This window comes from Dermochelys coriacea, chromosome 1 (assembly GCF_009764565.3).
Source record: "Dermochelys coriacea isolate rDerCor1 chromosome 1, rDerCor1.pri.v4, whole genome shotgun sequence".
NCBI lineage: Eukaryota > Metazoa > Chordata > Testudines > Dermochelyidae > Dermochelys > Dermochelys coriacea.
Window position 1 is genome coordinate 288,322,380 of NC_050068.2, and position 13,371 is coordinate 288,335,750.

General features: G+C 39.0%; 1 protein-coding gene across 4 annotated transcripts in view; it reads right to left on the reverse strand.

The window, feature by feature from the left end:
- Positions 1-2,968: 2,968 nt before the first annotated feature.
- Positions 2,969-13,371, reverse strand: part of NUP107 (nucleoporin 107) — a 44,844-nt gene continuing 34,441 nt past the window's right edge. For all 4 annotated transcript variants that reach the window (XM_038375642.2, XM_043493658.1, XM_038375659.2 and 1 more), the window contains 9 exons: positions 10,623-10,661; positions 9,783-9,933; positions 8,069-8,175; positions 6,920-7,022; positions 6,503-6,663; positions 6,051-6,176; positions 5,101-5,214; positions 4,190-4,357; positions 2,969-3,299 (listed from right to left, as the gene is read on the reverse strand). In XM_038375642.2, coding sequence (XP_038231570.1) covers positions 3,192-3,299; positions 4,190-4,357; positions 5,101-5,214; positions 6,051-6,176; positions 6,503-6,663; positions 6,920-7,022; positions 8,069-8,175; positions 9,783-9,933; positions 10,623-10,661 — 1,077 coding nt within the window. In that variant the 3' untranslated portion in view covers positions 2,969-3,191. The remainder of the gene's footprint in view (positions 3,300-4,189; positions 4,358-5,100; positions 5,215-6,050; positions 6,177-6,502; positions 6,664-6,919; positions 7,023-8,068; positions 8,176-9,782; positions 9,934-10,622; positions 10,662-13,371) is intronic.

Consider the following 13,371-nt stretch of genomic DNA (forward strand, 5'->3'; position numbering starts at 1 on the left):
AAATGATGGCTATAAACATCATGAAAGTGGGGTTTCTAAACAAAATAAGATTCTGGCCCAAGAATTTTCAAACTTTTTCAAAACATGGACCATTTTTCTCCATTTGAGATCACACCATCCCTGAAGCAACTACACTGATTGCTTACATGAAATGAAAGAGTAATATCAAGAACACATGCAGATATTTTAACTGCCTTTAAAGCAATAGGTAGTTTTTTTTTTTTTAAAGGCTTAGTAACTCCATCTTTGTGTGTTAAATTAACGTCCCTTTCTCCCAACTGTTGTCTTCTTTCCCCACTTCCCTACACACATTTCCCTGCAACCTCCATTCCCTTCACAGATTCCAAGGCCAGAATGGACCACTGTGATCATGTTATCTGACATCCTGTATAATACAGGCCATAGGACTTTCCCAAAATCATTCCATATCCATAGCATATCTTTTAGAAAGACATCCAATTTTGATGTAAAAATTGTCAGTGGAGAATCCACCACCACCCTTGCTAAGTTGTTCCATTGTTTAATTACCCTCACTGTTAAAAATGTGTGCTTTATTTCCCATCTGAAGATCTGGCTTCAACTTTCAGCCATTGGGTTATGTTATACCGTTCTGTTAGATTGAAGAGCCCATTATTAAATATTTGCTCCCCATGGAGATACTTATAGACTGTGATCAAGTTACTCCTTACCCTTCTCTTTGTTATGCTAAATAGATTGAACAATTTGAGCCTGTTCCTATAAGGTATAAGATCTAATCCTTTAATCATTGTCATAGCTCTTCTCTGAACCCTCTACAATTTATCAACATTCCTTTTGAATTGTGGGTACCAGAACTGCTGCAGTAGTCCAACTGTGATTGCACCATTGACAAAGAGAGGTAAAATAATCTAATGACACAAGGTTCCCATTTATGCATCCAAGGATTACATTAGCTGTTTTAGTCACAGTATCACACATAGCTCACATTCTGCTGATTATTCACCTCGACCCCTAAATATTTTTTCAGTCACTGCTTCCCAGCATAGAGTCCCCCAGCCTGTATGACCTGAGTTCTTTGTTCCTAGATGTATTCATTTAGCCATATTAAAATGCGTATTGTTTGCTTGCGCCCAGTTTATCAAGTGATCATTATTTACCACTCCCCCACTGTGTATGTCACTTGCAAATTTTCATTGATGATTTTGTTTTCTTCTAGGTCATTCATTGAAAACATTAAATAGCATAGGGCCGAGGACCAATCCTGGAGGGATCCAACTGGAAATACATCTGCTTGATGACTATTCCCCCATTTACAATTACATTACAATCAGTTTTTAATCCATTTAAATGTGTGCCATGTTAATTTTATATTGTTCTAGAGTTTTTTTTTTTTTTTTTTTTTTAAATGAAAATCTCATGTGGTACCAAGCCAAATGCCTTACAGAACTCTAAGGGTATGTCTATACTACCCGCCAGATCAGCGGGCAGCAATCGATCCAGCGGGGGTCAATTTATTGTGTCTAATCTAGATGCAATAAATCAACTCCCAAGCGTTCTCCCCTCGACTCCTGTACTCCAGCACCACGAGAGGCGCAGGCAGAGTTGACGGGGAAGCAGCAGCAGTCAACTCACCATAGTGAAAATACCACAGTGAGTAGGTCTAAGTACATCAACTTCAGCTATGTTATGCACGTAGCTGAAGTTGCGTAACTTAGATCGATCCCCCCACCCCAGTGTTGACCAGGCCAAAGTATATTACATCAGTGGTATTACCTTTATCATCCAAACTTGTAATCTCTTCAAAGATATCAAGTTAGCTGGCAGGATCTATTTTCCATAAACACATGTTAATATGCATTAATTACATTACACTTCTTTCAGAGTAGCAGCCGTGTTAGTCTGTATTCGCAAAAAGAAAAGGAGGACTTGTGGCACCTTAGAGACTAACATTTATTTGAGCATAAGCTTTCATGAGCTACAGCTCACTTCATCGGATGCATTGAAATGCATTCAATGAAGTGAGCTGTAGCTCACGAAAGCTTATGCTCAAATAAATGTTAGTCTCTAAGGTGCCACAAGTCCTCCTTTTCTTATTACCCTTTTTTAATCCTTTGTTGAGCTTTGTATCAGTCACTCCATTATCTTGGCCAGAATTGATGTCAGGCTGACGTGCCTATAATTACCTGGGTCATCCTATTTCCCCTTTTTAAAAAAAAAAAGGCACGTCATTAGCTTTCTTCCAGTCTTTGGGAGCTTCCCCAGAGCTCCAGGACTTACTGAAAATCAACATAAACAGTGCTGCAAGTTCCTCCACTAGCTCTTTTAAAACTCTTGGGGGCAAGTTATCTGGACCAGATTTTAAAATGTCTAACTTCACAGCTTCTGTTTAACAGCCTCCAAGAGACTAGCGGAATGGAAAGAGTTAGGACCATACGATGAGATCTTTTTTCCCCCCAAATACAGAACAGAAATATTTATTGAACACTTCTGACTTTTCTGCATGATTACTGATAATTCTACCATTTCTGTCTAGTAATGGTACAATACCATTGTCAGGATTATTTTTGTTCCCAATATATTTAAGAAACTGCTTTTTATTGTCCTGAACTCTGCTGGCCGTAGATTTCTCCTTGTATTCCTTTGTTTCTCTATCAGTTTTCTAGAATTCCTAACTTCTCATTTATATTCCTTACTATCAACTTTCCCATTATTCCATTTATTTTAATATATATTATGTTTATAGCTGCCTTCACTTAGTTTCTAAACCATGTCAGTTTGTTAACCAGCACAGCCTTCTTCCTCAATTGAGGGATCGTGGCTTCTGGAGATTCTTCTTCTGCTGGTGGCTGACAGTTCCAGTCCACAAGTGGCTCCTGTGGAGTTGCCTGATTAAGCAAGTACAGGGGTCTGTTCACATATTTGGAGTCACTTGCAGCATTGGGGCCCTGAAGTACACTTTTATGTTAGAATCAACAAACATTAGGATTTCTGCTTATGAAGCAGTTTTATTGGAAAAACGTTTAAGACAAGACTATCAACTTGCATCAAGTATTTAGTCGGCATTTTTCAAATACAGATATTCAAATCTGAGTTTAATTTTACAAGACATTACTACCCCAAATGTTTATGTATTTTTCAAACAGAACAGGATGTCCAGACTTCCCATTTATAGTGCCATTCAAAAGTTCCTGTCAATAACTAGAACGGTAGAACTACGATTGTATTTCATATCCCAGAGGATCAAAACCCTGGTCCAAAAGCATTAGAGAAGACTCCCTCAGCTTCTGTAGCAGCTTTCTGAGTTCTTCCTTAGAAAACACCTAAAAATAAAAGATACATACATGAGATCATATCTTCTTACAGAGGAGACAGATTTGCAAGTAAACAGTGGTTTAAGTATGCTGGTCAACTTATGTCTCAGCAGTCTCAACACTTGGTCTGACAAATAGGTAAGAAAAAAGAACTCCATGATCAGGTGTCAGGATTGGAAGAGAGTGCCAGAGTATGCAAAGTCAAACAACCAACCTCAAAACCCATTCATTAACCCAGAACAGCTTGATGTTTCCACTAGAAAGATCAGCAGGGAAATAGGCAATATTAACATATATGTTTGTTGTCATTAGGCTTCAGAGTCCATACCAACTGAATTGGTTAGGTCAAAGCTCTTACAGCTGATGGTTTACCTGCAAACTCTGCAAGACAATTAGTTACTGATTCACACTGGAAAATGATTTTTTCACAGCCATAAGGACTAGAAACAAAGGCATTAAATTTACAAAAGCCCTGATACAGTGCATCGGTGAGTACTGGCTCAATAAGATCTCTACCACCAATGAAATATAATGGCAGGGCAATAAATCTTGATTACAATTAAAAAAAAAAATAAAACACCAAAACCACACAAATGGCACCACGCAGAAGAATGAGATATTGGTTATCTGAATATTTTCTGTGTAATTCTCATGGCCCTTTTCAACTCTGACAGAAAGCATAGCAAAAAACTCACAAAAAATGTTAATTGCGTCAGGAAATCCTTTACTGCTGCAAGTAACAGGATTAAATAGTATGACCTAGTGTTTGTTTTTCTAACCGTAGCTTCATGACTTCATTTACAAACACATTCTGTAGTTTTAAATTTACTAAACAATTGTGGATTTCTTTAAATTAATTTAAAATGCAAATAAATAAGTGATTTTGAGCTTTGTCTCACCACATAGAGCCTGTGTCGCTCTGAAGCGACCACATCAGCTAGTCTCAGGCATTCCTGGTACTGTCTGGTGCTGTGTAAAACTGTATGAAGTAGAAAGCAAATCATAGGCAGGCATAGTTTTCGCAGCAAGATCATCTGATGTGTTCGTTCAGGGTCATCTTCGGCATCCTTACCATAGAAAAGCACGTGTTAGTTACAAGTACATTCCTTTACTAGGTTTTATTGTATTGGCCTCATAAAGCAACAGTACTTCTGCCCAATTCTAACTGTCGGGGGGAAAAGTAATGCAGCAAAATATAGTGGAAACAACTGTAACACATATTTACAAGTTTTGAAGACTTAAAATCAGTTTACAAATGGTTATTGTATTGAAAAGAAAATGATTTTCCCTAAAAATTTAATACAAAAAGGAAATTAAGTTTCATAATAGGATATTTCCCTAAGTGTAGACTGGTTGCCATCTTCACATTTTGCCTGTGTCCAGTTAAAGCAGTCCATGTTTTCCAACCATATTTAATGTATTTAATGTATTTCTTTCAGGTAGATTTGTCCTGCAAATTCACATTCCGATCTCAAGCAGTGTAGAAGCCAGCTTCTAGTTGAAGGAGTTTGGAAGAAACTACTCCTGTGAGCATGCTATTCTTTAGATGTCCACTACATGGTTTGATACCTCCTCTGATGAATCTGGTACTAAACACTGTCCGAGACAGGACTCTGGACTTGGTGGGGGCAATTCTCATATTCCCAACCATGGGGAAAAAAATCCATTCATGGTGATAGTCAAGTCACCAGTCAAGTGAACTGTAACTGAGCAGCAACAGCAAGTGAGACTGGGAAGCACTAATGTCTCCTATTGTTGTGTAGAAACAGCTTTTTGGAGGCCTGTTCTGGGGTACAAGAGCGCATTTTACCTCTCTGACATCAACCATCCATCCTCCATCAACAAATAGCAAGACATTGTACATTTTCTCTTTCACATCAGCTGTTACAGCATCCAAGAGACCTTTCCAAATACCATAATCCATCTGAAGGAGAAAAACAGAGTAAACAGAATATCCAAGGCCTATTTTAGCAGAACAGATATTTTAATCTGACGTATAGACATTGACAGATCTAATTCTAAATAAAAATCTTAAATTTTAGCTGTTGGCTGAAATGCCAGCTGCTAATAGACATTGTCATGCATGCTTAATTACCTACATAAAGAGAGTTAAACAGATAGTTTCGAAGCAGGCACAGCCATAAGAGGAAGATGATAATATTTTGACAACTTATTTTACCATATCTCCAGAACAAGATTGCTGGTTTCAATTAAACTACCTACAGTATATTTTGTACTTGCCAACATGTGAAGTCTATAAAGAGGGTCTTTTGGTGAGAAAAACTTGCAACATCTTTTATAAGAGGAGATAAGTGGGTAGTAAAATACAATAGATCATCACACAAAACAGCATTCTCCCTCACTTTCCAGTGAAGATTTATTAGCAGAATGTAGTAGTGAGGTCTCATATTACTAAGACTGAATATTTTTACAAAATTTTACAATAGAATATTTACTAGTATGTTATGATGTACTATAAAGAAAGATTAAATACAGTTGTAAAATATAGGAGCGCTTTATATAAATACAGGAGTTCTTTACTATTTTTGATTTTTTAATTCATTTTCAGTATTCAAAATTCAGTAATTCACAAAATGGATCTCCTTATCAATGTGAATTAGTACATTTCTACTGTATTAGAAGTGGACTGTCCCTCCGAAACAGCGACTATTGGAATGTAGAGTATTTGTGTAATAATTTTTACATTTCAAAATACTTTGTCGACAGACTTTGAGACTAACATCTACACATTCTGTGTACCTCGTACTTCTTCTCTTTATGTTCATGGGCCACTCTCTCAGTGAAGCTTGCTTGTGGCAGCAAAGTAGGCTTCTGTGGAGCTGAGTTCATGTGTTTAAACCACTCATTGAACGTTTCATGGGCTTCCTAAATTGCATTGGAAAAAAACATTTGCTAAAGATTGCTACTCAGACTTTGATCTGTGAATTGCTGAAGTTACACTGATTGCCTTGTTAAGTTTACACAATAGAAGAATTTAGCACATCTTGCTTCTCCCAAGTTACTCAAGAGTCAACATTTGTCAACAGTGCAGAAAAACAGCACCACTTTGTAACATTTCTACTACAGTGCACATTTGCTCAAATATGTACATGCTTCTCTAGATCCATTTCCAATCCTAAAATAAGAGGCGAAAATTATAGTTACCCATAAGTGATTTCAAGTACCCAGCATTTAGTGTATTTGATTCTCACCAGGTATGCTCTGATACATAAATGTTCTCTTATAGCATTGTCATCTTCAGCTGGCAGCGGACTATCCATTCCTTGTTCCTCCCATTGATTGTATATTTCTGCTATGGAATCTTGTGGAATCTTCACAAACACATCTTTTGCTGCTTCATGTTTCTTGGATGCTGTGACAATGCAATTTAGAATTTCAGTACTTTTATAATGTTACATAATTGGTTAATGCTGGTGACAAACTTATGATACAATTTTGCTATAATTTCAAGATGGAGGATACTTGGCCCTCTTCACTGTCCTAGTGATGCTCTTTAATGAGCTCTATGATTTTAGCCCAAATCTAACATTCTTAGATTCCTGAGACTAACTGTCAATGAGACAGTGTTAAAATCTACTACCCAAATAAAATATGTAAAGTGATAATACCCAAGAACTTCCTCATTATAGCATTGCTTTGCTTAAGTGCTTCAGCCCTCTGTCCAGGATCAAATACCAGCCAGTCAATCACATCAATCTTCAAGCGATCTTCCTGTAAAAGCACACTTATTAGACTTAAGATCTTTTTCAAGGATAAAGCAAACGTTAAATACACTTGGTTCTGGACATTAAATAGCGTTCTACGAAGTCTCCAGACAGCATTACGGGATGCTTATGGTAGACTGGTTTAACCAAGTTTTACTACCAAAAACATTTGGGAAAAACATTCTCTGGTATCCTAAAAAGAAAAGGTGCCACAAGTACTCCTTTTCTTTTTGCGAATACAGACTAACACGGCTGCTACTCTGAAATCTGGTATCCTAGTTCCACCCAAAATCTATTCCAGTCAAAGTTTCAGTTAATTACTATCCACCGGACAAGCTGCTGATTTGCACTTCAAAATCTTGCCCTCTATTTCTTTAGAAGTTAACAGTTTCTTGGACAGACTGAAATAGTACATATTTGCCAAATGGTTCCTCTAGTTCCACTTGGCCAGTTGCTCGCATACCATACTTTGAGAAAGCGAGTTCATGGCTAATTACAGAATTGTGATCACCAAAGTACTGCATAGCTGCTGTTGAGTGGTGTTGACAAGGAACCTAAGACAAGAGGCAATTTTCATTTTCCCCTTTAATTTAGATATGCCAGTCAGTCATGTGCTAAAGCGAAGGTCAGATCAAAAACTTGCTCTTGAGATGGAGAAGACAGACTGAACAAATGCACACTGTTACATCAGGGTGAAGATTTAGTTTTCCAAATTTATAAAAAACTCTTCACCACTTTCACATCCTTGCCAGAGGTGTGTTACTGATTTAATCTCCATTTACTATTTACTCTCTGAAGAGTGGATATACTCAACATACTGCAGACATGAAAGATCAAGATATGCAAAAACCAAACCCACAATATGAATTCACTTGTTTCACCTCTTTGCCCATCCCCCCCCCCCCACAAAGTAAGTGTCACTCTCTTGCACATGCTTTCTGCATTTGTTTGAAAACAAAAATATGGACACTATCGGTAAAGAGAGTCTTGTTCATGAATACTGCACACTGGAATTTTTGTATTGCTGGCTGAAATCTGTACATAGACATTTACCTCTGTTGTGCCAGCATCTAGTGCAAGGTCATGGTGAGTGAACTCGCCAGTATCTTTCTTGCGAATGTTTTCAACAACAGTTTTTGTTATGGTTGCAACATCCAGACCTAAGTTTAAGATAAAATTATATACCAATATTTAATCAATTTTTATAGGAAGTGTATTGATCATTTTATTTTAGCGACTGTCATTCTTATATGACTGTGCTCATTGCAAGGCTGACCCGTATGATCTTGAAATGCAAAACTGACCATCAGCATTAAGGAGAATGACAATTGAGTTTTTAAAGAAAAAAAAATCATGAACAGTGGGAAGGGACAGTAAAACAATTAAAGTTTAAGTATGCTTCTCAGTCTGTGTAGTAGGACTGATATATAGGCACATTTTTTAAGACCCAACTATTCCCAGAACCCTGGACTAAACGAGGCAACACAACTGATATAATAGTCTAGACTAAGGGAACTTCACAGCAGTGCTTTCTTATTAGTAACTTGTTTGGGAAGAGATGTTACCTTCACTAAGTTGTCTCTGGAATAAAAATGCTAAAGAAAAAATAGACACCCTTCCAATTATGAATATAAAGGAAGTATACTTATATTGCTATATTGTCTTGTTTTCTAAATAAGATGCACTGTTTCAGGAAAAAAACAAAAAGGTGGCAGAATATTTCCTGGATGAAAGGGTATTTATAAGCCAGAGATGCATCCGATGAAGTGAGCTGTAGCTCACGAAAGCTTATGCTCTAATAAATTTGTTAGTCTCTAAGGTGCCACAAGTACTCCTTTTCTATAAGCCAGAGGCCATGCATAAAAGCTGCATTGACCAACAGCTTAGACAGCACTACAGTAAAGATACTTCTACGCAAGAGATTCCAGTTTGAACGTGACAGCAGGGCCCCTCCCAGGCAAGAAGCAAAGCTGGTCATTTAGCTGGAGTTCTTTGTTCAGTAGGGAGAAGAGGAAGGGAAAAGTTGTACGCTAATTTTACAACCACAATGGATGATCAGAAAGCCACACTGTAAGCAGGATGGGAGATGGACAGCAAGCTTCACAGCTCTGCCAAATCCTCGAGTCATTATATGGGTCTGACAAAAGTCTTTGTTGCATACTCCTTAATTCAGGCCTGTGTAGGAATCGCGAAAGCCTTGGCCAACTCATTGCAAAAATAAGGATATCATGGATCAGTCAGGCAGTTAACTTGACATTTGTTTCCTGTCTGGTTCGGAAGTGACTGTATGTTAAAAAAAAAAAAATGTAGCAAGTTAATTTAGACAGAAAAATTCAATTCCAGGAAACAACTATAAAGATAGACTGATCCTCCTGAAACATAGGCCAGTCCGAAAAATGTAACTGTTTACAAAAATGTAAATTTTGTAAAAAGAAAAGGAGTACTTGTGGCACCTTAGAGACTAACAAATTTATTAGAGCATAAGCTTTCGTGAGCTACAGCTCACTTCATCGGATGCAGCTCACGAAAGCTTATGCTCTAATAAATTTGTTAGTCTCTAAGGTGCCACAAGTACTCCTTTTCTTTTTGCGAATACAGACTAACACGGCTGCTACTCTGAAACGTGTAAATTTTGTGTAATTGAAAATAGTAAAAACTACCCAACAACATTTGTGTAGCTGGGATCAGTAATAATGGAATTAATGTTTCTGAAAGGTAACATCATCAGGCAGAAAAAGCTTATAAGGCTAACATCAGCATTTCTTACCTGCTTCCTTTGCTAGTTCAAGGCAGTGGTGCCGTTGCTCAGTTTCAGTGACATCTTCCAAAAATATAGCATATTGAGCAACAGCTAGCTCCTGAGGTAAATGGCTGACATAAAATGCTATTAGATCTGTGTGCTTCTCACTTATCAACCGCTGCAGAATAAAAATAAGTATTAAATATAATGGTAATGAATATGCTTCTGTACAGAACACATTCTATATTCCCTGTTTATATTTTTTACATATATACACCCCCACCATGATGAGTATCAGAATGATGAACACCAAATTTCTAAAAAACAAGATCTGACAAAAAGATTCCATTGAATCTTCATTTACAAGCAGGGGTCTGTCAAACTGGTTCTCACTTAGGCCTTGTCTACACTATGGGGGTATGTCAACCTAAGTTACGCAACTCCAGCTACGTGAATAAGGTAGCTGGAGTTGACATAGCTTAGGTCGACTTACTGCGGTGTCTGCACTGCATTGGGTCAACGGGAGACACTCTCCTATTCATTTACCTTATGCTTCTCGTTCCGGTGGAATACCGGAGTCCACAGGAGAACGATCTGCGGTCGATTTAGCAGGTGGCTCGATCGACACAGCATCAATTGCCGTTAACCATAGACATGCTCCTAGACATTGCTAACACAAGCTCTGGTATGTGCAAGTGAGTTCCTGTGCATCTAGTAGGATGCATCAAATACTTTTCTTAGCTCTCCCTTAAGCATTTCCATTCGTTGCATTAAAATATGTTACAGTAACTAAAGTTTCCTTTTATTCCCTCACCCCTAACCGTAGCTGAGCAGGGCAGAAAAGCCCCTATCCTTTTGAAAGCTTACCTGAATATAGGTCTTTAAGATTTCAACAGAGACTTCCTCCTTAATGGGAAAGAGAGATTTTAAATTTTAAGTAAAACAACAGCAAAAGCAACTATACATCTCTTTTTGCCATTTTTCCCATTGCACTCATAAGATTGCCACAGTTAGATCCAGACACAGAGCTAGCTGAATATCACTGCTTCAGTAATTTACTCACTGCAAGCAAGCTCTGGTGGTGGACCCATTTCTATGATCTGCTCTTGGAGGCTGGTGGTCCCCTGGTCCCAATGAGGTTTTGAAAATGCTCTGGGGATTTTAGTGCTTAGCCATAGACACAGTCCAGGAAGACTGAAGCGTTCTCCCACTGGCTTTTGTGTGTTGCCATTCCTGATGTCCAATTTATGTCCATTTACCTCCTACAGGACAGGCCACACAAGGAAAACAAACAGATCACCACTGGCCATCACATACAGCCCTCAGCTAATACCTCTCCAGCACATCATCAATGATCTACAACCTATCCTGGAAAACGATCCCTCACCTCTCACAGACATTGGGAGACAGGCCAGTCCTCACTTACAGACAGCCCCCCAACCTGAAGCAAATACTCACCAGCAACTACACACCACACCACAGAAACACTAACCCAGGAACCAATCCCTGTAGCAAACCTTGTTGCCTTCTCTGTCCCCGTATCTACTCTAGTGACATCATCATAGGACCCAACGACATCAGCCACACCATCAGAGGCTCATTCACCGGCATGTCTACTAATGTTATATATGCCATCATGTGCCAGCAATGCCCCTCTGCCATGTACATTGGCCAAACCGGACAGTCCCTACGTAAGAGAATAAATGGACACAAATTGGACATCAGGAATGGTAACACACAAAAGCCAGCAGCAGAACACTTCAATCTTCCTGCACATTCTATAATAGATTTGAAAGTAGCTATACTTGAACAAAAAAAAAAAAAACCCCAAACAAACTTAAGAAACAGCCTTCAAAGAGAAACAGTGGAACTAAAATTCATTTGCAAATTTAACACCATTAATTTGGGCTTGAATAGGGACTGGGAGCGGTTGGCTCATTACAAAAGCAGCTTTGCCTCTCCTGGAATTGACACCTCCTCATCTATTGTTGGGAGTGGGCTACATCCACCCTGATTGAGTTGGCCCTGTCAACACTGGTTCTCCACTTGTGAGGTAACTTCCTTCTCTTCATGTGTCAGTATATTTATGTCTGCATCTGTAACTTTCACTCCATGCATCTGAAGTGGGGTTTTTACCCACGAAAGCTTATGCTCAAATAAATCTGTTAGTCTTTAAGGTGCCACGGGACTCCTTGTTTTTATGGATACAGACTAACACAGCTATCCCCTGATACTTGACAGCAGTCTGGTTTCTGACCTTTGACTGACCGTACTGCTATTGATGGCTGATCTCATCCTGCTGACTGACTAGGCTAAAGCTCAGAGGGGTAGCTATGTTCGTCTGTATCCACAAAAACAACGAGGAGTCCAGTGGCACCTTAAAGACTAAAGCTAAAGTGGTAAATGTGGATTTTATTCAATATCAGTAGTTTTGGATACTGCTGATTGAGGTTTTGACATCTCCAGTATTCTCAACCCAAAAAAAAGTTCAGAAGGGCCCTACCAAATTCACAGCCATGAAAAACGTGTCACAGACCATGAAATCTGGTCTTGTGTGCGCTTTAACCTATACTAGAGAGATCACAGGGGAGACCAGCATTCCTCAAATTGGGGGTCCTGACCCATAAGAAAGTTGCGGGGGGGGGGGGAGTTGCAAGGTTATTTTGGGGGGGGGTCATGGTATTGCCACCCCTACTTCTGCGCTGCCTTCAGAGCTGGGCAGCTGGAGAGTGGCGGCTGTTGGCCACCAGAAGTAAGGGTGGCAATACCATACCAGGACCTCCTTACTTCTGCTCTGCTGCTGGCAGTGGCTCAGCTGCTGGCCGGGAGCCCAGCTCTGAAGGCAACCGCCCCTCTCCAGCTGCCCAACTCTGAAGGCAGCACCACCACAGTAAGGGTAGTGGTACCGCAATCTTGCCCTACAATAACCTTGCGACACCCTCAACTCCTTTTTGGGTCAGGACCCCTACAAACACACCACCATGACATTTATAAACAGCTAGAATCATGAAATTTACAATTTTTAAAATCCCACAACTGTGAAATTGACCAAATTGGACCATGAATTTGGTAGGGCCTAGTTACGAGTCATGCTCCCCCAAGTATTAAGATTTAAAAAAAAAAAAATTAAAAAATTGAGTTTTTATGGATTTTGACCGTTTGGGATATACACTCATGTCACATTTGCAAACTTTCCTCTAAACCATGAAATGAGAATCTCGTGCTAAAAACATGCCTCCAGGAGCTGCAGCTTTAAAAAAAAAAAATCACAAGAGTTTGCAAAACTGCATCTTCTTTTTGGGATTCAGTGAGGGTTGATGGAGTGGCCCTTAATCAAGTTCACTCTTTCCCCTCAGAATGTAGTATTCAACTACTCATTTTTCCTCCTAATGTACTAATGTGAAGTTGCCCCTGCAGTAACTATAGCAGGTTGATACCTAGTTCAGTGCAGTTTTAGATCTGTTTTTACTACTTTCCCAGTGTCTGGCTGAGAAAGACTTAGCTGAATGCAAACTGGCTTTGACTGAAATCCTGACAAGATTAAAGGGATGATTGTAGTTATGAGAAAACATCTAACAGAATGGGATGAAATGGCATCTACGTCAGTTACATGACT